The sequence below is a fragment of the Gossypium hirsutum genome, chromosome A07, assembly GCF_007990345.1.
Source record: "Gossypium hirsutum isolate 1008001.06 chromosome A07, Gossypium_hirsutum_v2.1, whole genome shotgun sequence".
Taxonomy (NCBI): domain Eukaryota; kingdom Viridiplantae; phylum Streptophyta; class Magnoliopsida; order Malvales; family Malvaceae; genus Gossypium; species Gossypium hirsutum.
In genome coordinates, this window is record NC_053430.1 from 9664775 (window position 1) to 9692032 (window position 27258).

The window sequence follows — 27258 nt, forward strand, 5'->3', positions numbered from 1 at the left end:
AATACGATGGAATAATAATGTACAATGCAAAATAATAATTCATAAACAAAATGTTATAATAATAAATCACAAATAACAAATAAATACAAAGTAAGAAAATCTAAAATAAAATATAAAACAATTCTAAGCAAAGAATACATAAAAAGGATTCAAAATGGATGTTATAAAAGCGATCTAAAGTATATAAAATAATTTTAAAAAAAAAATAGTATCCATTCAAGATAAAATAATATATAAAACTTCTTTAAAAATAATATATAAACAATTCAAAATATATAATGTGTACAAAAAAGTTTAAAATGCATAATATATGAAAATATTAAAGTAAATAATGTATAAAATTAAAATGAGCGTTACATAAAAAGTTAAAATAGATAATAACAAAAAATGTAAAATAAATAAATAAATAAATAGAATGTTAATAACAAGAGTAAAAAACATATATAAGGGAAAAAGTAATAATGAAAATAATATTAGTATATAAATAGAAATAAAAATATAATAAATAGAAATATAATAATAGTAGAAATATAAATAGATAAATAATAATAGTATTAGAATAACAAAATAAATATAAGTAGAAACATAAAAATAATAGTAATAATATATTAAATTAGTTAATTTGATAATAAAATAACGAAAATAAAAAAGGATTAAATCGAACCTTAAAGTAAAATTTTGGGGCAAATTAAAAATAAATAAAAGAAAATAGACCAATTTGAACGTGTGAATAACAAGGAGAGACCAAAAGGGAAATAATCCCCACACTCCAAAACACAAAGCTTCAAGGAAGACCAAAATGTAGTCAAAACAAATTTTAGGGCCAAAATTAATATTAATGAAAACTTAATTGCAAAACAAATAAAAACAGAAGGGCTAAAAGCAATCAGACAAATTTAGAAAAACAAAGAAATTGAAATGAAATGGACAAAATTTCCACGTAAAGATAAATGAAAATAATTCAATTCCAATGGAAATAGGAAAAGAGAGAATAATCCAATTTCAAATTGAAGTAGGAATACCAAAAGTCCTCCAAAAGTAATTCATCCCCTTTCAAAGAACAAAATACCTCTATTTATATACACGAGGTTTACTAAAAATAGTCCAACTAATTTAATAATAAAATAAAATATAAATAATATCTTTCTATTTTTACCCTTTTACCAAATCAACAAAATTGATAACCCTTTGGTTTTCTCCATCTTTTTGATTTGGCCACAATTTAATGATTGTCTTTCAATTTGGCCCTTTTTAACTTGTTTTCGACCGATTGCATCATTTGGCTTCGGTTATTATTTTTTCAAGCCCAGGCCAAAATTGGCCTATTACATAATTCTTTTTAAAATTATTTCATGTTTTACGAATTACTTAATTTCTTAAAAATCTTTTCATGTTTTAAATAACTATTTTGTGTATTACATAATTCTTTCATATATTATAAATTACTGAAGTTCTTAGAATCCATTTATTGTTTTAAGTAATTCTTTCATATTTTACGAATTACTTTATTTCTTGAAAAAATTATTGTTTTATATCTTTTTCATGTATTAAGTAATTCTTTCATGTCCCGTAAATAAATTTCTTGGACTTCTTTCATATTTTATGAATTACTTAATTTTCTAGAAAAAAAATTCATGTTTTAAGTAACACTTTTACAGATTGCTTAATTTTTTTAAAAACATTTTCATGTTTCATGTTTTAAAAGCTATTTATGTATTAATTAATTTTTTCATATATTACGAATTATTAAATTTCTTAGAGTCCATTTCATATTTTAAGAAAACATTTGAGCTTTTAAGGCAACTAAGTAACCAAAAGTTTAACTCGAGAATGAAGTCATCACTTCTTTTTACATTTAATAATAGGACAAAACTCAAACAATCGATGTGACTCAAACACAAGCTACACTTAAGGCAATGAACACCCTTAATCATCAAGTCATCACATGAAATTTTATATATACATATTTAAGGACCTATATTTCAATGCATTTTTATATTAATTTATTTAAGTATTTCATTTATAATTATATTAATTGTTTCATTTAATTATTTTCTTTTGTATCCTTCCTTTTCTTTTATACATGCACCTTATGCTTTGTCCTCTCACTTTCATGTTCTCTTTGTTTATTTCTCTTTGTATAAGTTAAATAATTTTATTAATTTAAATTTTAATAAACTAATATATATCTATAATTTAATATAATAAATAATTTAAAATGATTATGAAATAATTAATTAAAATATTTATAACAAATATAAAGATACATTTTATTAAATAAAATTACAATTTCTCATATTTTAATAATTTTATAAAAATAAAATAATTTACATTTATTATATATCATTTTTAATAAACGATAACAAATATTTATAAATTTAATATAATATCCTTAGTCATTTTTATTCTCATCCTACCACACTCTTACGTTGATTTTAATGAAACCGAAGCCAATCATACAGGTGATTCAAAGGAAGCCTTAAGCTACCTTAGAACTTTAATAGTAAAAAAAAAAAAACCCCTAAAGTATGCCCCAATTTCCAGTTCGGCTTTGAAAATTTTGACACAATCAGTAACACCGTTAGAAAAACAAGTGTGGCATTAGCGACAAACTAAAACGTGATATGTGGCACAGTTTAACATGTCATTTATATCATTGAAATGGGAATTAAAGAATAGATATATTTTTAAATCGAACAAAATAACAATTAGTTAACTTGAATAGGAGTAAATTCTTTTTTTTAGGGGGGGGGGTGGGGTGAGGGGGGGGATGAGTATTGAAAAATTTAATACAGCTCAAGCTCAAGCTCTTCTTAAAATTTTAAACTCAACTCAATTACACCCCTAAACCGTCCTAAGATTGAGGGGCATAGCCAATTAGTTCATAAAGTCACTCTTACTAGTTGAGAGATCAAACAAGTTTAAAGTTCGAATGTCAACCATGAGCAACCCTATACGAAAATAATTCAAATTGCCCTCATAAGTATATCAGTAAATTTACTATTAACCCTTTTGAATTTATTTACAAAGTATGTAATCAATGTTCTTACCCAGTGTTACATACATTTCGATGCAAAAAGGTTTACTTACTAATCCCAATCTGCATCAAAGAACCCTGCATCTCTCATCTCTGAGTAATATGCATCATCCAACAGAAAATCTTCTTCCTGCTCATCAATACAACTTTGTTATTATTACTGAACAATTGGGGTGGAAACCATAAGAGATTGCTACTACATGTCGCAGGGAAAGATTACCCGGAAAAAGTCAGCTAGGAAAGTTACATACAGGAAAGGTAGATAAAGCGAATGATAGCAGATGATGGTCAAATTGTACAACCTGCAGAAAATACGTAGCATGTTAATATGCAAACCCTGATTCATGGTCTCTTTCTGATGATATGGAACATTGATTGACAGTCTAGGCTATTTGGACTCGGTTACAAATGTTGGATACATGGATATTAGAGAGTCTTTTTAAGGTAATCCTGTCAATTGGGTAGGGTAGACAGGTTTTGGATCGGGTCAATTCATGCTTTAATTTTACTGATCAGTTCATGTTGTTTCAGAATGAAGTCATTTGGGATTCTGTCATTTCGTTTTTGGTTCATTTCGGGTTCAAGTCATTTGGGTTTAAGATCTGGTTTTTCGAGTCAGGGGTTCAGGTTTGACAGATTCAAGCAGTTGACTTTTTAAGATCAAATCGAGTTTAGGCTTAGGTAGATCGGATTGTGTTTTTGCCTTCAGATTAAAATTAACAGGTTTATCTAAAGGTCATATCCCCATGCCCATACCTGAATATACTGGTGCTTCAAGAAACATAAAGTCACAGCAACATAATTGACAATTACTAGGCATCAAATGCTTCAATCACAAGAGGAAAAAAGCAGAACCTACCAAATGCTAAAGCCTATTCCAATAGCAGCAAGACCAGAAGCAAACAGTGTAATACCATTAACAGCAAACATGATAACTACATAGTTGTAGAACGCGGGTCGAGCTGCAAAATTTTGAAATGAATGTCGATAAGTTAATAGATTAGCATGTCGATGCGGTCAAGAAAAGAATGTCTCACTTTAAAATAAAAAATGTACTCACGGGGCAGTTTCTGTTTCCATTTTGAGAAATGCACAAACAAGATGAAGCCATAAACTGCAGTAAGCAGTAATTTTTGGATGGTCCATAATCCCCACATCATCTGATGAATGCTTCCAACATCATTGAAGAAGAGTGGGACCCCAAATCCAAAAATGTAGATTGCCTGAAAAAGAGTCATACAAGGAAGATGGCTGAAAATAGCAGCACAAAATAAATTCATTAAGATGATTTATTGAACAATTACCAAAATGGTGTGTGTACTTGTGTGAACTATCAGTATAACTTAAGAATACAAGTCAGGGAAACTAATAAATTAAGATACCATGAATCCACTTGTTGACAAAGAAAAATAATCTCATAAACGCACAGTTTAGGTTTGTTTTGGAAGTTGCCAATGGTTCACAATAACGCCTCAAAGGCCAAGTTCTACTTCTTTCAAAAATAAAGTAAAAGGTCATCCAAATAGCTCCCCTGCCCCTTACTTCCTCAAGTTGACCCAAAAAGGTAAAATCACTTGTCCTTGATGATACTACAAAGAACAACTACAGCAACATCAAAGATGATGAGGTTCTCCACTTTCTAGAAGCAAGTTGCATTTCACCAGTAATGAAGTTATCAAAAGTGGTAATAACGGATACCCAGCTAACCAGCAAGATAAGTAGATTATGTTCAAAAGTAATAGCATAAACAACCATTATGTCCTAGGAGATCCTTTATTCACAATATCTAATGCATGAAAACATCAATATTGCAATAACGGGAGGCTGTTTGATATCTTAAATATCCCAACAATGATTTACTGCTCCTTCAATTCCCAAGCCATGAATGATATTCAACAATTTAACATTGTCAACTGATGTTGAAAAGTTACCTTCAGAAGCATATCAACACCAGCAATGATCCCTGAGATGGTGAAAATACGTGCTAAAGCTTCCCGCCCACTTGTGTAACTCTCCTGAAGTAAAAAGCCCACTAAACTGATCTCTAAACATAACAACCCAGAGGTGGTAAACAGCGACAGAAGATTCCAAGCAACCTCCTTTCCATTAGCACATTGCCATGACTGTTCATAAACCAAGGTCAACAATCAGAAACTCTTAAAAATCCGATGCAAGCAATGTTTGAAAGTGTCAATTCTGAGTGAAAGAATAAGTAATTTTAGCTTCTTTCCACTGTCATATCTTAAATCTTACAAACAAAAAGTAGGAAAAATTAAATATATGTTAACCGGGCTCAGGTTATCATCAATATTTTCAGGTTTTTCATGTACTTGGAGGGATTTCCATGTCTAGAAATATGTTTCACAAGGTTGTATTAAATAACGGTTCATTTGGTTTAAAATTATTAAATCAGAAAGCTAAACAAAATCATACTTCATCAAAACTGCATAAACGTAAGATGTAATTCATAATCACAAATTTCTCTTCTTTTTTTCATTATCCTTAGATAAAGTATCAACATTCTCCCCAACAACATCAAATTTTTTTTTTCAAAATTTACTCACCAGATTCAAAGTAACAGAAGGGCAAAGAGCACAGAGAACTTTCTATTAAGTTCACAATTAAATTCAAGTAAGATAGACTCTTTTTTTAATGAAAAACAAAGGCAGAGGAAATCGGAGATATACCTGAAAAGAACACCAAGCGAGGTTAAGTCCACTAGCAAGCCAGAGAAGGGCATAATATGAAATCACAACATACGACCTTCCATTTCTCAGCTTCTCAACGTTCTTCTTAGCGTTCACCGCCAGGTACACCAAGAACAGAAACGCGGGAACCACCAGAACGGCGTCGTACCAGAACCCATGGCATTGCCGATCGTTTTGACCGTCTTGGCCGTTGATTTCAGAGGTGGAAGGCTGAGGAATTGAAGCGTTTGTGATTATTTGGTGGATGTAGTTGTGCATCTCGGGAGAATTGGGGGAAAGGAACTCTAGAAGTAACGGCAGGGATCGAAAATTGGAGATTTGATCATTATTTTCGATGGGCCGATTGGTTAATAATTAAAATATAAAACAGGGAAAAAAATTATGGAAATTGAGGATTAACGTAAATACCTGAAATCACAATTTGAGGAATCAAAAAAGAGTAAAAAACCTTGTCAACGATTTGAAAATGGAGTTTAAGCTTCCAGCAAACTTTAATCTTTGATTTATACCTTACTCCGCTTTTTGGATAACATCAATTATATTATTTAATAATAAAATATTTTATTTTAATTTTAAATTAATTATAATATATTAAATTTTAAAATTGTGGTTTAGGATCCATTACTCTTCAACCATTTGGAACTCATCTCCCTATTTTTATTTTTAAAAATATAATGAGATATAATTGTTCTATTTTTTAAATTTAAAAATATAGATCTAATTATTAATATTATTTAAATTGTCAGTTAAATTCTATTTTTTATCGCATGACCACCAAAGTGAGTGTTTATTTATTTTTAAATTGTTAAACCTGTAAATTTAACAAAAACAAATTTAATGAGGTTAACCATTAGATTATAATTTTAAAATTTGAAAAGTAAAAAAATTAAATTTCAAATCTATAAAGGGTATAAAACTTGTAGTACATTTTTATTGAAAAATTAACCCGAAATGAACATAAAAAGAAACAATCAAGGAAAGGGAAATGAAAACAAAGAATATATTGAAATGAGCAAAAAGATATTGAGATAAAACTCCATCCCTATCAACAAATGAGTTTTACACTAGCATATATATATATATATATAATTGTACTTTAAACTCAAAAATGATAAAAAATTAATTTAATCTTTTAAAAATTTTAAAGATATAGACTACTAAAATAATAAAATTATATTTTTACTATTATAAAAATATACAATTTAATTTCGATCCCTTTAAAATAAATTTTAGGCTCACTGTAACCAGCTAACAAACGTAACAGCCTATAACAACTAACAGCTAACAGTTAGTCAAGTTGACTGATACATATTTAACATGTGCTTTATTATACTCTAACATTTCCTCTACTTTCTTTTCATTTAAAACTTGATCTGCTTCTATAGGACAAACTCCAAGAGTGCGTTTGGTTCGCTGTATTGGATTAGAGATGTATTGGATTAGAAGTGTATTGGATTAGAGGTGTATTGGATTAGAGGTGTAATAGCAAATCAACTGTTTGGTTGAATGTAATGGAATAGATGTGTAATAGTAATCTTGTGTTTGGTTGAATGGAATAGAGGTGTAATAGCATAGTGGAAAAAACTAAAATGACTAGAATACCCTTAGCATAAATTTATTTTGGTAAATGATTATTGTTATTGTTATTTAAATTTTAATAAGATTATTATTATCAATAATAAATATTTTAATCATATTTAAACATAATTATTATTAAACATATTTTAATTAAAATATATAATTTAATAAAATTCTTAATAAAAACATAATTTGATTTTGGAAATAAACAAAATACTCAATTTAATTTTATTATATTTTTTAAAATTTACTCACATTATAACATTAAGAACAACAAATGAGAGCGTATCCAGTAATTTTGGCAACAATCTCTTTAATTTTCGTAATGCTAAAATATTACCTTATTTTTTTTAAATTAAATCGATGAAAAGAAATTCATAGGTGCATTTTCATATAAATAATTGAATTATTCAAAATTACATGCATTTAGAGATAAATATTTTACCCAGCACTACGCTTGTTCGACTCGTAAAAGGCAAAAATTAGGATTCAAAATTAAATTATAATTTTTATGATAATAAAAATTACTTAGGACATCATGTTCTCAAAAACTCAAACCTTTATCAACATAGAATTGAATCGAATATCGTTTTCATCTTCCCAAGTTTCTATACATAAACTATGAACACGGAATTAAACAATACAAAAATGGTATTCTTCTTCCATTGACATTTGATATCAGCTTCAGAAAAGGCAAAAGACAAGAATAAAGAGATAAAACAAAAGATTAAATCAATCCTATATCCTTGACTGACATAATTTACCTTAAAAACTCTATACTTTAACCAATCCCACCTATATGATTTTTCTGTTTTCCTATACATAACTTAAAGCTTACTTGGAACCAAGTCATTGTATTGTATTTCATGTAATTTTTTGAAGCAGATCCTCATCTCCTCCATCTGCATTGAAGGAATAGATGTCGACCGGGGCCACCGTGCAACCCATGGCATTCTGCTTGGTTCTTTTATTACAAAAGGAGCCTCGGTGTTTGTCTAGATAGATTACAATCACGGTGATTGGAGCTTGGCGAACCTTGATATTCGATTTATAGCTGACGGATTGCATCAGAGCCATTGGTAAGGAATGTCAGCCGCCAAGAGCAAGAACATGTAGTTCAGTTCACTTGGTTCATATGGTCGTCCAGAAGGTCTAGATTCGAATCTCACTATTTGCAAAATCTTCCTAGGGCAAGAGAAAATCATACTGTGGGACTGTTGCAGGAATCTTTGAAGGTTGAAGATTGAGATTTTAAGTGGCAAGTTGAAATGCTGACATTTCATTGTGTTGTTTTAAGGATGACTCAACCCCTGCAAGTGCAAATTGTCCAATATCATGTCCTTCAATTGCCTCAAATTCCTTCTCTAAGCCAACAGCAAACTCTTCAGGACATGCTCCATCACTTTGTAAATAGTCTGCAATCTACATCATTAAATCCACAACATTTCTTCATTAATCTCTATGTCAAAAGCAAAGGATTCATGAAGGAAACCAAACAGCAAGGAAAATAAATAAATATATATATAGACATACAAATAGATGTTACATTTATATATATGCACTTTTAAGCAAGATCTCGAGTACTGTCCTATAACCTAAATGGTTGGCTTATTTAGCTTTTAAGCCATCCTTTGTATGCATACACTTTTTGTATTCCTACAAAAACAGCTTGTTTCTAACCTCCAAGCATACCTTGATTTGCCCCCAAACAAATACCGAAATATGTCATAACGTGAAATTGTTACCTATTATCTAGAACTTTATCTGCATGGTCAGCCCTATCTAGATCTTGACTGTAACAACAATAGTAAAATGACATTCACAGCTCATTCAGTGCATGCATAAAATTAAATCCTAACCCTATTACCATAAAATCATAAAATAACACTCCTAAGCAAATTTGAATTGAAAAAAATGGGACAGAAGAAAAAAACATAAGTATTGAGGCACAAAATTACCATTATGAGCAATAACAATTGCATCAAATTCCCCACGAGGTTTTCCATTCTCGCTCAAGTGCCACATCCCGTTAAATGGCTCGAGCTTACTTATCCAACAAGGTCTCACTACATTGACCATAGAAGTTTGCACCAAGCATCTAACTTACTCAGATATAACCACTGTTAAAATGTCAACCCAATTAAGCACTTGAGACAATAGGGTCCAATAATGAAAGGCACCACTCTAGACAATTAGTAATTTATTTGTTTCACAAAGTATAACCTTTCCATTCGACTAATAATAAAGCTTTAAAAAGATCAGAATAAGCAGCAAGAACGAAAATGAAGGTGATCACCTCAGAAAGCAAAGAGTCGGCTAAAGGGCGCATCCCATTGACACCTATAAACCTTGGTGGTGATGAAGGAAGAGGAACAAACCGGCCACCTAATTCAAGCTGACCAACTAAACCTTGCCATTCTCGAACCAAGCCTTTCTCCAACCAATAATCAACTAGCTTGGAAAACCGAGAATCACTGACAGTAAAAAACTGAGCAGCATGGTCAAATATAAGTTGTTGAGGATCAATGACTCTAGTTCCCATTCTTCCTCCCAAACCATGCATTCCCTTTTACGGCAAAAGACAACAAGAAACCACATCACTTGCAATTATCCAAACTACATTATGCAATGTTAATGCAAATGGTTGAACTTCTAAACTTGTCCTCCCATAACTAAACTATTGAGCATTAAAAAGAAGAACGGTACCGGAAAATCACATGAAAGGGTTGAATTATATTAGCTTAGGCATGCCAAATTCACAATTTAATTTCATTGAAGACTGGAGTTTCTCTTAACAGAAGAAGAATATTTGAGTGCAATGAATACACAAACAAAAAGAGGCCTTCTCTTCTTCTGTCATATGACAAGAAATTTAGAGACAACTATTCATCACAGAGATTAATGCGCAACTCCAAAGTTAAATTTATGCATGAGTTCTAAAACATACTAACAAAATGAATTTCTTTCTATAAATTAAATGCATTGTTTTTATTCAAAAAAAATCCAATTGTCATATACTCATGTAGGGAAAAGAAAAACATTATTACAAGAAAAGAAACATTTTTTAATTCATTGATCAAAACACCCTAAAGAACAACAATAACCCAAATTAAAGCAGCACGAAAGGTAACCAAAGGAACCAACCGTGTCAAAAACAGTGGACTTAACACCTCTTTTCTCCAAGCTCAAAGCACAAAGAAGACCAGCCATTCCTCCACCAATAATCCCCACGTGAGGGTCAGCTGAAACACCAGCAGTGAACTTGACCTGCTCCTGAGTGAAGGTTATCTTGAGAATTGACCTCCTAGAAGTCCCATATGGTGTTCTTTTCCTGTTCCTTGAAGTGGGTCTTTGTGGGTTTTTGGAGGGTTTTTTGGGTTCTTGTGAACTGCAAATTATAGTTAGAGGTTTTGGGGGTTTAAAGGATTTCTGGGTTTTGAGAGGAAACAGAAATGAAGAAGAAAAACTGGGCAGAGCCGAAGGTGCCATTGTTTCTTTTTCTTTTTGGAGGGAGCGACAACTAGCAACAATCTGGGCAAAGAAATAAGGAAGGAAATCGGATGAAGGAACAGAAGAGAAACAAGGGGATGGGGGGAGGGCAAATCAGGGAGCTGATGCTCAATCAGTAGCTAATCTGGGCAAAGAGGGGGGAATAGAAATCGGTGGTTTTCACCGATTAAGAAGGTAATGGATTAGATGCGTATTACCAATACATCAAACCAAACGACGTCTTAGAGAGGTATTAGGTGGGGCCCACCGATTAGGGGTGTATTGGCTAAGCCAAACACCCAACCAAACAAGCTGCAAGTTTTGATCTTAAACGAACAAACAGACCTTTAGAAAGTGGCTTGGTGAATAGATTAACAACTTGTTCTTGGGCTGGAACATGGTTGATTTGCTATTGTCCTTGCACAACTTTTTTCGACATGCTTAATTTTGGCATGAAAGACGGGGTTGGTTGATATTTGAACTGCGCCCATATTATCACACCAAATGGTGGGCACTACAACTATCTTCTCACCAAGTTCATTCAACAACTACCCAAACCAAGGTAAGTCAGTTGTTGCATTAGCTATACTGCAATATTCTGCCTCAGAGGTAGATACAAAATCAAGAGGTAAATCAATTATCCTCATGAGAATTGCCCCAATCAGAGACAGAGAAATCAGTTAGAGTAAGCTGGTTTGCCAGTGTAAATACCAGTCCATGAGCCATTGTGCCTTGCAAATATCTGAGTATTCATTTGAGAACCTGTCAATGTTTGTTCGAAGGTTATTGCATGTACCGATCGACCTTGTTGACCGAAAAAGCAATGTCAGGTCTAGTTAAGCAGATGTATTGAAATCCTCCACTATGCTTCGATACTTGAGAGCATATTCAGGTGATAAAGGACATCCATCTGTAGCTGACAACATAAGAGATGTGATCATGGGCTTAGGAACTGACTTGGAACTTGACATGTCTGCTTTGAGAAGCACATAATTGACATACTTCCTTTGGGGGAGACGAATCATATCGTTATGCCTGTGAATTTCAAGACCAAGAAAATAGGTTAGCTCTCTAAGATCCTTGAGAGAAAATTCAAGGTTCAGTTGTTGAATAACAGTCAATCTCCTTTTGGTCACTTCCAGTAAAGATAATGTCATCAAAGTAAACCAGACAAGGTAAGTAAGATGAACCCGTCCTTATAAACAAAAAGGGATCAACTATAGAAGTGATGTAATTGAGTTCTTTGACCATAAATATTTTAAGCTTGTGAAACTATGCTCCGGGAGCTTGTTTTAGACCATAAAGGGACTTGTGTAACCTACATACCAAAGGTTCTCCATTAGCACCAACTTGTTCGAATCCTGGTGATTGCATCATATAAACTTCCTCCACCATATTATCATTAAGAAATGTGTTACTGATATCTACTTGTCAAAGTGACCACTTGTGAGTAACAACCAATACAATGATAGTTCAAACTGTGTAAGGTTTGGCTACAGAACTGAAGGTGTCTTGAAAATCAAAACCTGTTTTTGAGCATACACTTGTGCCACTAATCGAACTTTATAACAATCAAGTGTGCCATCTACTTTCTTTTTTATTTTATATAACCACGGACATCCAATAGGTTTGCGATTTTTTGGTAAGGGCACTAAGCTCTATTAAAATAGAACAATCCCATATTAAAAAATACAAGGTTATTGAGTGCTTGTACTATTATAAATAGAGGTGGTCTCTCCACCTTTAAATCATTTCAAAATTTGTCATTTTTTTCGTAATATAATTTTTTCCTCTTTCTATTTATAATTTTTCACTTGTATCGTTTGTAGTGAAATATATTTGGTACTGTCCAATGATGTAGGCGTAATTTGCCAAACCTCGTTAAATTCTCATGTTCTGTATTCTTTCCCTTTCAATATTTTGTAGGGTACATTTGTAATGATATATTGTGCTATTAAATAACTTTGGAGGGAGATTTTGTCTAAGAGGTTGGGTTTTAAGCAAGATCGTCGGTGACCCTTCAAATCTTTATTGGGAATTGAATTTAGTATAGTTTTCTAGTACAATAGTTTACTCTTTTTTACTCTATTCGCATAACAAATGGCATAAGAGCCGAAGGTTATTTGAAGTATGCTTTGTTGTTACGGTTTAAATTGATCTTGCACATCAAAAAATATTTCCTTAGACATATTGAAAGATTATAGCTGAAATGGTGGACAATCCAATTGCTTTAACATCGTCCATGTAGTCGAGACCGACAATAAAAAAATACTAGATTAACAGTGGAGATCTTCAATGGCACGAGCCATTTCAGTATGTGACAAAATGAGGTTCTAAATGCACTCTTTCACTAAGGTCTAGACGTTGTTATTAATGAGAAAAAACTAGGTGATTTCAAGGAGAAAAATTGAAAGACTATCAAATGTTTGACATATGATACAATTCGATCGTGCCTTTCTCGAAAATAAAAGTATACTTTCAACAATTATCATCATCATAATCTTATAGTTCATGTTAAACCTTATACCAGTTTTATTCATATATAAATACACATATACTTATTATTTCAACAATTATTATTATATAAGTCACTAACTTATCTTGACATCAATATAATTCATATCTTAACTTTATATCAAATCATATAACCAAACACAGTAATTTAGCTTTTAATCTCAATTACATCAATTTACATAAGTTTTTGTTGCTTATGTTGTTAATTAATCAAGCTTGAAGGTCACCACTTGATCTTTGCACTATCAATTGAATTTCAGCCGCAACATGAAACAAACCAACTTTGAAATTTAAGGCTACCATCAATTTAAAATATATAATCACCAATTAAAAATATGGATTAAAACATATTATGTTAGCACAAATTGATTTTACTATCCAACATCCATTATAGCCTTAGACACTCTATAATTTAATTTCGCTCCCACTATGTTTGATAATCCATTTACGAAATAGTATCAGTTTCACAACCAAATAAAATATAATCAAAACCAAGCATAATTGCATACTTTACAAATATATATGAAATGCTCGTATCTCATTATTTACTCAATCAAATTAAAATTTAACTTCATATTTATTCTCTAAGAATCTCAAAGTATCCATCCATAGCATTTATATCCAACATCTTTCACTCTTTAAAATTGAGACCCTAAATACTCAATAATGACCTTATTCCAACATTATCCATTTAACTACCAACATGTTTTCACTTAAACCAAGCTTACTTATAACAATTTCATAGTTTCATGCATCAATTCTTCCAAGTGTTCCAACTTAAACAACCAAAATTACAAGAACTAACTTATGGGTTGGTTCCATTAAATTTTTCTACTTGAAGAATTCATGAAAATTGCTAAAAGTCGAGCTAACTTACCGTGGAATTTATGGCCGGTCATGGAAGCTTAATTTCATTCTTCTTGTTTTGGTTGAAGGACGAAGATGGATGAAAATAATGGAAAATGCTTCCATTAAAAGCTATATATACATATAATTATCATTTAAATTAAATTACTAACTAAGATCTAATAACTAAACCTTGTAATCATTAGTGGGATTGAATGACTAACATAAATTTATGCCACTAACCTTATTTAAGCTATGGCTAAATTGCATCTAAGCCCTTTCTGTAATTGCCACATTAAGTACTTGTCTATTCCCTAACCAGTTTCTACTAACTTGATCACTATAAAATTTTGGTCCCTATACTATTTTTAATATTCTTTTTGATTACTAATATTTTTATTTTTTAAATCTGTACTCAGCCCATGACTTTTTTCTTTTCAATTTTTCGGTCAGTTAAACTAATAAATTCAGTCTCGAAATTAATTTTTTTTGACATCAATAGAAATTAAGTCATTACAGTCTTTACTTCAAGGGATTTAAAAGAGGTGTTATGCTTCTTCCTTTTACTTAGAAAATCATAAATTTAGGACTCCAACTATCATATATTACAATACATAATATAGGAATTTGATCTCACTATAAAACTTTGGAATTACAGAATCTCCTTTCATTTAAACTTAAGAGTTAGTTTTAGAAAATTATATGTACATCCACTTAAAATTAAAAAAATTAAAAAATTTATTTTTTGAACAGATTAATCAATATAAAAAGAAGATTCATCTGATACTGACAAGTGGAATGATCTTGCATTTTTCTTTTTCTTTTTAGATTATATAGAGAATAATAAATTTTTAATTTTATTTTTTATACTAGGATTCTTACTTGAATTTTTTTATATAATTTGATTTCTATTCTAATTAAAATGTTAAATTACGAGCACCATTAAAATTTGTTTATTCGTTATAAATTTCAATAATTAAACTTGAAATATATTATATCATTCAAATAATTAATCCACTCCAATGCAATTTTGGTTTCCTTTTTGAAGATTACTCATTGCATAATTAATCTTCAATATTTTTATATCTAAAATATTTTCAATTATTAAATTCCGTTATATATAAAAACATATAACACATTTAAAATGAAATTGTGTTTAAAAAAGCACATACATTTTAAGTTATTTTGAAAATGCATTAGTTGATACCATAGAAGAAATTAGAACATTTGCAAACTCAACAACAAGGGCTTCTACAGAAACCCTTTCACCATTCAACATCCTACAAAACCAAAATTACAGAGAACACACATAACATTTACATATCCATCTCCTCATCCTCATCCTCATCCATCTCTTCAATCTTCATCTTCTTCACTGCCTGCGCAGCATCGCTTCTTGGCTGCCCGTTTGGGATTTGGACCAATACCTCTGATTTTTGGCCGGTGGCAGCGTTAACTAAGCCTCCATTTTTCTCCACCCGATACACCAACTCGTTTCTTTTGGGACTCGCATCAACATACACTGTGGAGTTCTCATCGATTTCTTCTTTCACTAACATTCTCGACAGCTCCGTTACAACCCTTTTCTCCAGCCATCTCCTTATAGGCCTCGCACCGTAAACCTACAACAGCAAAGTAAAAAGAACATTATACCTGACACTCATACCCAAAAGCAAAACGACATAGAAGATGGATGATGTACTTACTGGATCATAACTCTCTGCTAATATGTAGTCCAGAGCTGCATCCGTTACAGCCAATGCAATTCCCCTCTCAGCAAGTCGGACTGCCACATCCTTCATTTGCAACCTAGCAACTTTCCTCAATTGGTCGTGTGAGAGCGGATCAAAAACAACAATCTCATCAAGTCTGTTAAGCAACTCCGGCCTAAAGTGTCGCCGTACCTGTCAAGCAACCCGAATTGGTATCATGTTAATACCATAAATGCTTCAAAAATGAACTTCAGTAGGGTCCCTAATCACAAGAAACAGATCATTTAACTACCTCTTGCAATACGCGATCACGTGCAACTTGCATAGAAGATTTTCCACTAAGCCCACACAGAAGATGTTCGGCTCCAAGGTTTGATGTCATGATGATCACCGTGTTTCTGAAGTCGACAGTGCGGCCTTGGCCATCGGTTAATCGACCATCATCCAGCACTTGAAGCAGTGTGTTGAAGACAGAGATATGTGCTTTCTCGACTTCATCGAATAATACAACACTGTATGGCCTTCGCCTTACAGCCTCGGTTAGTTGCCCACCTTCCTCGTGTCCGACATATCTGATATACAAAAATAAAAAAAGGAAGTTAAGCTACTACCATATAATGATAATCCCAACACTTGGATGCATAGCATGTACAAGATGCAGCGCATACCCTGGTGGTGCACCAATAAGTCGAGCAACTGAGTGTTGCTCCATGTACTCGGACATGTCAATCCTGATAAGCTGGTTCTCGTCATCGAAGAGTTGTTCTGCCAGTGCCTTAGCAAGTTCTGTTTTTCCAACACCAGTTGGACCCAAGAAAAGGAACGAGCCAGTCGGTTGTTGAGGTCTTCCTAATCCAGCTCTCGACCTCAAAACAGCCTCTGAAACAGCCTCAACCGCTTGATTTTGTCCCACCACTCTTTGATGCAGCCTCTCAGCAAGCCCAATCAACCTCTCTTTCTCATTCTGTCCGAGCCTCGTGACAGGAATGCCAGTCCAGCGGCTTACAACCTCTGCAATGTGTTCCGGTCCAACCGTTTCTGTTAACATTATATTTTCATCTGTGGTTCCTTCAAGCTGCGCTATCGCAGATTCCACTTCCTGAATTGCTCCATATCTCAAATCCGCAGCTCTTGCCAAATCATATCTTCTTTCAGCCTCCTGTAAGGCGAACATGAGCTCTTCTCTCTTTTGTTTCAATCGTCGGATCTCATCAACCCTTTGCTTCTCCTTCCTATATTTCATCATCAGCGGCTGAAGCTTGTCTCGCAAGTCATCAAGCTCCTTCCGTACTTCAACCAGTCGAGCTTTGCTAGCTTTATCCTTCTCCTTTTCCAAAGCGTGCAGCTCGACTTCTAATTGCATTCGTTTTCGTTCGAGATTATCAATCTCTTCAGGCTGACTGTCAAGCTGAACTCTCACATTCGCACAAGCTTCGTCGACCAAGTCAATCGCCTTGTCAGGAAGATGACGTCCTGTAATGTAGCGACTCGATAACTGTGATGCCACCACCAAAGCGCGGTCTTGTATCCGAACACCATGGTGACCTTCGTATTTTTCTTTCAACCCTCGAAGGATGCTGATTGTATCAGCAACGCTCGGCTCAGCGACATAAACCTGTTGGAACCTTCTTTCGAATGCAGCATCCTTCTCAACATACTTCCTATATTCCTCCAGTGTCGTTGCACCAATACATCGAAGTTGACCTCGAGCAAGCATAGGCTTAAAGAGGTTGGCTGCATCCATGGAGCCCTCGGTTCGACCGGCCCCAAGTACCAAATGTATTTCATCGATGAAGAGAATCACTTTCCCTTCGGCTTCCTCAACTTCTTTCAATACAGCCTTCAATCTTTCCTCGAATTCACCTCGATATTTTGCTCCAGCAACTAACGCCCCCATGTCCAACGCGATAACTCTCACATCAGCAAGATTACTAGGAACATCCCCTCTAACAATCCTTTGAGCCAAGCCCTCTACGACTGCAGTTTTACCGACACCCGGTTCTCCTATGAGAACCGGATTGTTCTTCGTTCTCCTTGATAGAATCCGAATAACCCTTCGGATTTCTTCATCTCGGCCTATCACCGGATCAAGTTTTCCCGCTTGCTCAACAAGATCACGGCCATAAGTCTTTAGAGCTTGAAATGTAGTATCCCCTGAAGCACTTTCTACCTTCTTCCCTTCCTTTCCTCGAAGCTTTTCTACTTCGGATTTCACTTTTACCGGAGCAACACCAGCTTCCTTTATCAAATCAGCGATCTGGGAATCCTCGAGAAGGCCGAGAATCAATTGATCGACGGCCAAATGGGTGTCGCCGCGTGCCTTTTGCGCAGCTTGGGCACGACGTAGTACCTTAATAAGGGAAGTGCTAGCGGGGATTTCATCCGGCGGAGGCGACTGTGATGGGAGTTTCTTTAAGGCCTGATTAAAGATCCTCTCGGCAGATTGAGCAGCGTTTTCACCACCGGCATTGGAGATAGATTGAGGGAAAATGCCAGTGGGATCGGAGATTAAAGAAACAGCAAGGTGAAGAGGGGTGAATTGGGCATGGCCGTTGCTCATCGCTAGCTCGTGAGAGGCGGCCAGAGCTTCATTTGTCTTGTGAGTGAATTTATCGGGATTCATCGTAGTTTTACTTTTGATATTACAAAAATAAAAAAATAAACCTGCAAAAAAAACCTGGAACTCATGCATCCATTTCCTTCACTTAAAATCCCAAGAACAAAAACGAGAAATCTTAAATGAAGAAAAATATATATTCATCGCATAGAAGTAGATTGCAATACCCAATCTTCATAAACAAGTCATTAATAAATTTTAAAAAAAAAGTTTACATACAGTTTCTAGTACCCTCACGCACAAACAAATGAACCCAGATAGTTATTATTTTCTTAGCTAAGAACAAGATGAGAAGGAAAAACAGAAACTACTATGATACAATTCAAACACATATATAGAGTGGAAAACGAAGGGTTTTAACTTACCAAGTGATCAAAGTTGAGAACAAGATTTGATAGGATGAGTCGAAAAACAGAGTTCCTTTGAGTCTGCTTGTTGTTGGTGGTGTGTTTTTTCCGAGAGAATAAAATAGTATATGTGGCGATTTAATGTTTTCCTTTGAGAGAAGTGGGAAAGGAGAAGAGTGGGGTTTTGTAGGAGTGAAAGAGGGTAGCTTATCTGGAAGATAATAGAAGAAGTTGCCGCTAGAAATTACTAGATACTACTCTTCTAGTTCATGAACCGAACATCCTCGAATTTTCTGTAACTGAAACTACTATTTATCATATAATATTGGCTCCACTCGCTGCTTATGAGATTGTCATCTCACGCGTCCATTTTTAGATATATGCATTAATTAAAAATTTATTATAAAAACCAATCCTAGTAAAATAGATGGAGAATAAAAAATTTTATTATAGAATTTTTAATATAATTGATAAAGTAAAAATACAATTATTTAATTAAAAATAAATTTTCAACTATTAATAAAATAAATTTTTAATTTTAATTTATTATTGCAATTTATGCATCATTATTTTTAGAAAGGAATTGGAAAGACTACTAATAAAAAGTTATTACCAATCCGTGTAGGATGTAATGGTAATACACATTATACTTTTAATGAGACAATTCAGGATTGAGTATTAGAAAATAATATTATTGTGCTAGAAAGAATTAGTAAAAAACCAATTAATTAATATTTTAGTTTATAATATTTTAAATATATAATTATTTATTTGACCCTCAACCTTAAAAAAAATCATTTTAACCATACGTTCAGTTTTTCATTTTTTTTAATCTTTGAACTTACATTTTTATCAAATCATCCAAAAATAGGTGAAAAAATGAATATCTATTAACTTCACTAACATAATATCTATGTGATAGTTCATGTGTATGTCATGTCAATAATTAATTAATTTTTTAAAAAATATATTTTTAACAATTTTTATACTTTTTAAATAATCTGTATATTTTTTAAATTTTTTATTTTAAAATATTAATTAATTGATGACATGACATTAATAACTCTCAAAGATCTCTGATTCACCAATGATCTTAACAGCATGTGTAGTTGAAAATCGTATAAACAATGTATGTTAATTTTTTTATATTGTTTTAATCAAGAATAATTTTTTAATATTATTTTTAATATTTTTATATTTGGGAAGGTTACAGTATATAAATAAAAAAATTAAAAAATCTTATAGCTTATGGAATCCTTTTAATGGCTCCCCCACCGAATCTCCCCTAGTTGATTATATTAAAACCGAAAATTAAAATGTAAAATTCGAAAATCAAAATTAAATATAACAAGAAAAAAAGTAATTAGAACTAAACTCCATATCATAATGTTTAAAAAAATTCCATATTCTGTATTGCGGAGAAAATGAAAGTTTAAAAATAATTTTAACTAACCGAAACCACCCTATCATCAGTTCCGTTAAATTTTAATTATCAATATTGATAAGATCTATTATAGCATTAAATCAAATAAAAAATTTATAAAAAAGTTGAGTATCGATTTGAAAAAATATCAACAAGCTTTAAAAAAATCTGACGAAAAAGAATCAAAACAGTTCTCCTTTCAAAAAAGTTTGAAGAAAATTAGAGCATTCGCGAAAATTCTAGAAAGTACTAGATTCCTCTTCAACTTCTTATATAAACAGGACATGTTCTTCCCCAGCAAAGCAACCACATTTAAAAGATCTCGTAAGCAATCAAATTCGCTGCTATTTCGTCACTATTGGCACTAAATACCTTCTTCTTCTTTTTTCCTTTTTTTATCTGGTCAGAACATCAAAACATTTGTCCTTAGGAAGAAAAATGGCCATGATTCCAAGTTTCTTTGGCAACCGAAGGAACAGCATCTTCGATAATCCCTTCTCCTTTGACGTATTCGATCCTTTTAGAGGCTTCCCTTTGTCTTCTTCATCACTCGCCACCACGCGTATCCCAGAAACCGCTGCTTTTGCCAGCACCAGAATCGACTGGAAGGAAACTCCGGAAGCGCACGTCTTCAAAGCCGACCTCCCAGGGCTTAAAAAAGAGGAAGTGAAAGTGGAGATTGAAGATGACAGGATGCTTCAAATCAGCGGAGAAAGGAAAATAAAGAAGGAAGACAAGGACGATGCTTGGCATCGGATTGAACGTAGCAGTGGGAAGTTCATGAGGAGGTTTCGGTTGCCAGAAAATGTGAAGATGGAGCAGGTGAAAGCTTCCATGGAAAATGGGGTCCTTACTGTTACTGTTCCCAAGGAGGAAGTGATGAAACCTGATCTCAAATCCATTGAAGTTTCGTGAAACGTATGCAACTATACATATATAATATTATACTGCCCATTTACAGCTTTGAGTTTTACACAATAGTTAACGGAAATAAAATACAAAACAATTTTTTTTTTTTAATCTTATAAAATCTTGGTGCAACCCATATATTGTATTCATTTCTTCAATCATTAGCCTCGAAAATTTCTAAATAAAATTAAATGGGGCACTATACTTAAAAGTATGGTATGATCCTTTTGTCACTTGTGGTTATGTCCATTCATTACAAAATTTTCTTTTCTAGCAAATTATTTATTAAAAAATATCAGAAGGCTTTATACAAAATTGGGAAAAAAAATGCACGTTCTAGTGTAGAAACTACAATTTCACAAAGTTTTAGTACTTTATTTATTAACTATTGTGGTACTTGACTCTAATATATCGGATATAATTTGATAACGTGACGTGTTGATTAATTAAACAATGTTAATTAAGGTTAATTAATTTAGCAACGAGGCTCTGGAGAACTTGCACCATCGATTATGGTTCTGTAGAGTGTTACGCCATCTTTGGTCGGCTCTTTGTCTCCCTTTGGTCACCAGAATAGACTCTTCAGATGGAAGATAACAATTTGTTAGTTTCTTTCTTGCAGGTAATGGGAATACTAAAAAGCTTATATCTATCTCCTTATGGGTTCTTTGGCACAGGAGGAATAGACTGGTGAATGAAGGTCTTAATTTCGCTTTACATGAAGTTGTGGGACTTGTTCAAAGCTTTGCCCAAGTTTTAAATTTAGTCAAGTTTTCAGTTCTCCATCTGTTACGCATAGGACTCTTCTATGGCAGCCTCCTATTTCTGGTTTTATTAAACTGAATTTTGACGCATCGTTCCTAGAAAATTCTAAGACTTCTATTTCAGCAGTTTTAGCTAGAGATGAGGAAGGGCAGATTTTAGGTGCTTGTACGTAACCGATAGCGGATGTGGCAGATGCTTTTGTAGCTGAGGCGAGAGCATGTGAACGGGCTTTTTGTTTTGCGCTAGATATGGGTTTTAGAAATCTCATCCTGGAAGGTGACTCTCTTACTGTCATCAAGAAACTGACATCAAACAAAATGGATAGATCTATTCTCAGCCCAATTTCACAGAATATTCGTTCTCTTGAGAGGTTTTTTGAGAAAGTGTCTTACCAGTTTGTCTCCAGAGAAATAAATAGAGCGGCGCATGCTTTAGCGATGGAGGGACGACATCGGGTATCTCCCTATTTTTGGGTTGAGGAGGCTCCTTCCTCTGTTGCAGATTTAGCTGAGATGGACCGCTCTACTTTCTTCCTTTAGGTTTGAGATGTGAGTAGACTTTGAAGATTTGATAAGGTTCGCGGAATCTCCTTTGCTGGGTTTCAAAGTCAATTTTCCTAATCTCTGTTTTGTGCTTCTAATGGGGTTTTTTCTCTGAAAAGCTTTTGGCTGTTATTCCTCTTGTTTTCTGCTGGTGGTTTTCTCCTTCTGTGGCTGGTTTTGTGTTGGTTTGCTTTGTTGGTTTTTGCTTTCTGTTTGGATTTGATTAGTTAGCTTCTGTAGTGGTTTATTTTTGTCGTTTCTGCTTCTTTTTAAACTTTCTTTACTGTTATGTCAGGTTTTTTCTACCACTTTATTAATGGAATATCAGCTTTACTTAAAAAAAATTAATGTTTTTTCAAAATAAATTTTGCCTCAAAGGTACTTTTAAAAATCTCAAAAACATATTATTTAGTAATACTTTATTTCAAAAATATTTTTTATCCAAAAGTGTTTCTGAAAATCAATGTTAAACTGGTCATTGACATTTGATCATTTAGGTCAGCTTATTTTTTTATTTTATTTTTCATAGTAGATCAAATGTTTAAAAATGATTTGTTTCAAAAATAAAAGTATTTATAATACATGGAAACAGGAATTAAATTGAAAATTGTAAAAAAGTTTTAGTGTTTAATATGTGAATAAGGAAATTATGATAATATTTTAATGAATGTGTTATGAGATGATGAAATATGTATAAAGAGTTGTAAAAGTGAAATTATGAAAAAAATTTGAAATTTTTATGATAACAATGACTAAATTGTTGAACTTGAGAAAATATGTGGGTGAAATATTAAAAGTGAAATACATAGAAATTTGATTTCTATGTAAAGTAAAATATTGAGATAAAATTTCTATGTAAAGTAAAATATTGAGATAAATTATGTGATTAAAGTGTAACAAAAAAAATTAATTTAATATGATTATTATTGAATGTTAAACTTTTATGACAAAATAGAACTAAATTGAAAAATTATGGAAGTTCATATGAAAATATTTGATAAGTGAATAATGTAGTAGAGAATGTAACATCCCAATGTTTTAACCTGATATTCAAGTCAGGTATGAGAGTGTTACAATGAATAGAGTCTTATCAATTTGAAAAAAGTCTTACGAAAAAAACACTTGGTAAGACATTTTACGTGAATAAGGGGTAATTTTACGTTGATTGGAAAACCTCTTACATTGATCATCCTATTTTACATGAAACAAATATCAAAAAAGGTTGAAAATATTTTTCGTAAAAACTTTTACGTTGAAACAAACAGGACATACATATGTTTCTAGTCTTCCATGCTCATTTTAACTTATCTTCAAGAGAAGTTGTTAAAAAAGGTAAATTGTGGTTGGATAGTTTGTAGGTAAGTTCATGTTTTTTACTTTCTTTTTTGAGTAGTTTTATATCATTAAGAAGGTATATTTGATGATGTGTAGTTGTTGAAAAAGGTTGAATGTATTGTGAGCTCATGATTGTATAAACAGGGATTGACGTCATGGCTTGCTACTGTTGGACATTGCGATATGAAGGATAATGTAACACCCCCTATCCGTATCCGTCGTCGGAATAGAGTACGAGGCATTATCGAGAAGCACGAAACACTTACAGATAATTTAAATACATTTTCATAACAATTTGTTTCGATTTCATACTATTTCATATTTAAGCTTTATTCACCAAAGTATTTGAAATATCATCTTTATGCAAATAGCACACATGAGGTACATAATTTCATAATTATGAATGAACACATTTATCAAACATATTCCATGTTTTTATATATATCATAGTTTCATATTTTCATGTATCAATTACCATCACTTCCTCGTATTTCAGATAAATACGTGTAACAATTCATAAATATGCAATTCATTAACTCTTCCTACCAATCATGATTTAAATTGCCAAATCACTTATTAAGCCCAATTTCAATGTTCACTAAAATCTATCATATAAATTTGGATGTACGTATTCATCAATAAATTCCATGTACAGATATCATCATCTCATATTTCCACATACATTTACTTTCTACATTTATGAATTCAAATAGCATATACAAGACATACCAATGTATTTCAAGTACATTTTCATGATATTTCATTTCGAACTCAGATTATTTCATACTAAAAGTTTTCTCATTAACTCATTTGGAATACCAATTCATACGGATAATACACTCAAGGCGTAGAAATATATAATCACAAATGAACTCATTCATCAACCAAGTTTTATGCTCATGTCTCATCAACTCGTATTTCCTTATGTCGCATAATTCCATGTAATACTTACCAAACTTTTTCAAATTAGTGAACATCTTACGGAATTGAGTACTTCGTTTTCTCAATACCATAGTTTAACTATGGTCTTACACATCTTCACATAATGATGCCATAGCCCAGCTATGGTCTTATACATATTCATATATCGATGCCATAGCCCAGCTATGGTCTTACACGTAATCACATATCACATATCGATGCCATAGCCCAGCTATGGTCTTACACGAATCACATATCTCACTGATGCCATATCCCAGATATGGTCTTATACAGTAGCATATATCACACCGATGCCATATCTCAGATATGGTCTTGTACGGAAATCACTTGCCACTTGTAGCCGAAGCTACCACTATTCACTGATCAGGTAGCCGGTACTACCACTTTTCACTGATCAGGTAGCCGGAGCTACCACTTTTCACTGATCAGGTAGCCGGAGCTACCACTTTTCACTGATCAGGTAGCTGAAGCTACCACTTTTCACTTGTCATTTGTCATTGATTAGATAAGTGTAGCCGAAGCTATCACTTATCACTTTCACTTTTCCTTGATCAGATAAGTGTAGCCGGAGCTATCACTTATCACTTGTTGCCATGGTCCAACCATGGTATTTTCCTTCAATTCATCTTGTCACTGAACTGAAATGCTCAATTTGATCATTTATTCAATTTTCATGCTTTTACATTATTCACGATTTATCATCAATACACATGAAATAACACATCATCAAATTCATAAAATTAACAAATAATCACTAAAATTTTAGCCATATAAACTCACAAGTTCAATTTTTGTATCATAATGATAATCATAATTTCATAATAAATATTCCAAATAAATCATTATATCATTTCTAATTCAACACTTATCGATTATAATCGGGCATGTGATCAATTTATACACGAGTCATTCATATATATATGTATATTTTTCCTCCTCCTCCTCTCCATCCACATCCTTAGTATAAACAACACACTTGTAGGTAACATTATCCATAATTTTCACTATCTACTTATGTGAATATTCAAGCTGCCCATCTGTGTCATAGTCACTAAATTATTTTTATTTTGAGCTACAGAACTCCAAATTAAGATCCATAAATTTTTCCAGAAACTAGACTCATATGTCTTCTTACCATAAAAATTTCATAATTTTTGGTTGGGCCAATTAATACAGTTTATTAATTAAAGTCTCCCATGTTCTGCTGTCTGACAGTTCTAACCCTTCTTTACTAAAAATTAATTATCTTCTCGAACAGGATTCGAATGATATCCTCGCTTGTTTCTCTTGAAAATAGACTCATTCAGGATTCTAAACATATAAATTTAATCCCATAATTATTTTTATCCATTTTTTTATGATTTTACAAAGTCAGAACAGGGGAACCCGAAATCATTCTGACCTTGTCTCACAAAATTCATCATATCTCATGATTTACAATTCCATTGCTTACATCATTTCTTCTATAAGAAACTAGACTCAATAAGCTTTAATTTCATATTTTATTCATCCTCTAATTCCATTTCTAAATTTTTGGTGATTTTTCAAAGTTAGACTACTGCTACTATCCAAAACAGTTTTAGTGCAAAATGTTGATTTCCATTTTGCCCCAAATTTCACAATTCATACAATTCAGTCCTTGCTCAATTAACCCCTCAATTAAGATATTTTTCTCAATTAATACTTTTCCTAGACATTATAAGTTATTTCATAACTATTAAAATTCATAATTTCCACATAAAACTCTAACTTCAAACTCTTTTACAATTAAGTCCCAAACATTCACTTTCTATTCAATTCTTTCAAAAAAATCAGCATATAAACAATTTGAAACTCTAATTCCATGCCAAATCATCATATACTTCCAGCACATATTCATATCAACTTTCAATTTCTTTCCTAGAATCAAAAACTAATGAATTCAACAAGTGGACCTAGTTGTAAAAGTCATAAAAACACAAAAATTTCAAGAAATAATCAAGAATTGAACTTACTTGAAGTAAAAATATGAAAAAACAGCTTAAGGGAATTCTACCATGGCGTTTTTGCTGATGAGAATGCAGAAAAATAAAGAGAAATCTAGATAATTCCACTTTAGTCCTAGCTTTATTAAGTAAATTTTGCAATTTTGCAATTTTGCCCTTAATTCTCCTTATTTTCTTGCTGATTTCATGCTCTTGCCATCAAGCCCAAATAGCCCTTGGGTCTATTTTCCTTTTTAAACCCTTTTTCTTCTATCATTTAAGCTATTTAATCATTTCCCATAATTTTGCATTTGATACAATTTAGTCCTTTTTGTTCAATTAACTATCAGAACTTTAAAATTTCTTGACGAAAATTTAATACTAACTTATTAACACTCCATAAATATTTATAAAAATATTTATGGCTCGATTTAAAATTCCCGAGGTCTCGATACCTCGTTTTCGATTCTAATTATTTTAGTATTTATTTTTAGTACACTATTCACTATTTCAAAACTTTTCCTAACTTC

General features: G+C 32.4%; 4 protein-coding genes and 1 long non-coding RNA gene across 5 annotated transcripts; 1 reads left to right on the forward strand and 4 right to left on the reverse strand.

The window, feature by feature from the left end:
- Window positions 1-2971: 2971 nt before the first annotated feature.
- LOC107941449 (protein CANDIDATE G-PROTEIN COUPLED RECEPTOR 2) lies at window positions 2972-6256 on the reverse strand. Its single transcript, XM_016875014.2, has 7 exons — window positions 6154-6256; window positions 5725-6029; window positions 4969-5160; window positions 4098-4260; window positions 3897-3999; window positions 3258-3339; window positions 2972-3167 (listed from the first exon to the last, which is right to left on the reverse strand). Exons 2-7 carry the CDS (start codon window positions 6001-6003, stop codon window positions 3090-3092), a joined length of 897 nt encoding a protein of 298 aa, XP_016730503.1. The 5' UTR covers window positions 6004-6029; window positions 6154-6256; the 3' UTR covers window positions 2972-3089.
- Window positions 6257-7864: 1608 nt separating this feature from the next.
- Window positions 7865-10973, reverse strand: LOC107941450 (renalase). Its single transcript, XM_016875016.2, has 4 exons — window positions 10468-10973; window positions 9620-9889; window positions 9282-9408; window positions 7865-8745 (listed from the first exon to the last, which is right to left on the reverse strand). The coding sequence occupies exons 1-4, from the start codon at window positions 10810-10812 to the stop codon at window positions 8723-8725; spliced, it is 765 nt and encodes a 254-aa protein (XP_016730505.1). The 5' UTR covers window positions 10813-10973; the 3' UTR covers window positions 7865-8722.
- A 4379-nt stretch (window positions 10974-15352) lies between these two features.
- Window positions 15353-19200, reverse strand: LOC107941442 (chaperone protein ClpB1). The gene is made up of 5 exons (XM_016875006.2): window positions 18867-19200; window positions 16553-18548; window positions 16177-16456; window positions 15879-16076; window positions 15353-15794 (listed from the first exon to the last, which is right to left on the reverse strand). Exons 2-5 carry the CDS (start codon window positions 18505-18507, stop codon window positions 15489-15491), a joined length of 2739 nt encoding a protein of 912 aa, XP_016730495.2. The 5' UTR covers window positions 18508-18548; window positions 18867-19200; the 3' UTR covers window positions 15353-15488.
- A 1509-nt stretch (window positions 19201-20709) lies between these two features.
- Window positions 20710-22344, forward strand: LOC107941443 (18.1 kDa class I heat shock protein). The gene is made up of 2 exons (XM_016875007.2): window positions 20710-21189; window positions 21803-22344. The coding sequence occupies exon 1, from the start codon at window positions 20710-20712 to the stop codon at window positions 21184-21186; it is 477 nt and encodes a 158-aa protein (XP_016730496.1). The 3' UTR covers window positions 21187-21189; window positions 21803-22344.
- Window positions 21535-22570, reverse strand: LOC107941444 (uncharacterized). The gene is made up of 2 exons (XR_001695628.2): window positions 22338-22570; window positions 21535-21760 (listed from the first exon to the last, which is right to left on the reverse strand). It is a non-coding gene; the product is annotated as an uncharacterized lncRNA (long non-coding RNA).
- Window positions 22571-27258: the final 4688 nt, after the last annotated feature.

What these genes read in the sequence shown, in the direction of transcription:
- LOC107941449 (XM_016875014.2), bottom strand. Translation starts at nt 6,003, where the DNA reads ATGCACAACTACATCCACCAAATAATCACAAACGCTTCAATTCCTCAG. An exon ending in TCGCTTGGTGTTCTTTTCAG is followed by an intron (nt 5,161 to 5,724) that starts GTATATCTCCGA and finishes GTTTATGAACAG; the next exon opens with TCATGGCAATGTGCTAATGG. An exon ending in GTGTTGATATGCTTCTGAAG is followed by an intron (nt 4,261 to 4,968) that starts GTAACTTTTCAA and finishes ACTCTTTTTCAG; the next exon opens with GCAATCTACATTTTTGGATT.
- LOC107941450 (XM_016875016.2), bottom strand. Translation starts at nt 10,812, where the DNA reads ATGGCACCTTCGGCTCTGCCCAGTTTTTCTTCTTCATTTCTGTTTCCT. An exon ending in AGTCCACTGTTTTTGACACG is followed by an intron (nt 9,890 to 10,467) that starts GTTGGTTCCTTT and finishes TTGCCGTAAAAG; the next exon opens with GGAATGCATGGTTTGGGAGG. An exon ending in AATTGTTATTGCTCATAATG is followed by an intron (nt 8,746 to 9,281) that starts GTAATTTTGTGC and finishes TTAATGATGTAG; the next exon opens with ATTGCAGACTATTTACAAAG.
- LOC107941442 (XM_016875006.2), bottom strand. Translation starts at nt 18,507, where the DNA reads ATGAATCCCGATAAATTCACTCACAAGACAAATGAAGCTCTGGCCGCC. An exon ending in GTGATCGCGTATTGCAAGAG is followed by an intron (nt 16,077 to 16,176) that starts GTAGTTAAATGA and finishes GTTGCTTGACAG; the next exon opens with GTACGGCGACACTTTAGGCC. An exon ending in TAGCAGAGAGTTATGATCCA is followed by an intron (nt 15,795 to 15,878) that starts GTAAGTACATCA and finishes TTGCTGTTGTAG; the next exon opens with GTTTACGGTGCGAGGCCTAT.
- LOC107941443 (XM_016875007.2), top strand. Translation starts at nt 20,710, where the DNA reads ATGGCCATGATTCCAAGTTTCTTTGGCAACCGAAGGAACAGCATCTTC.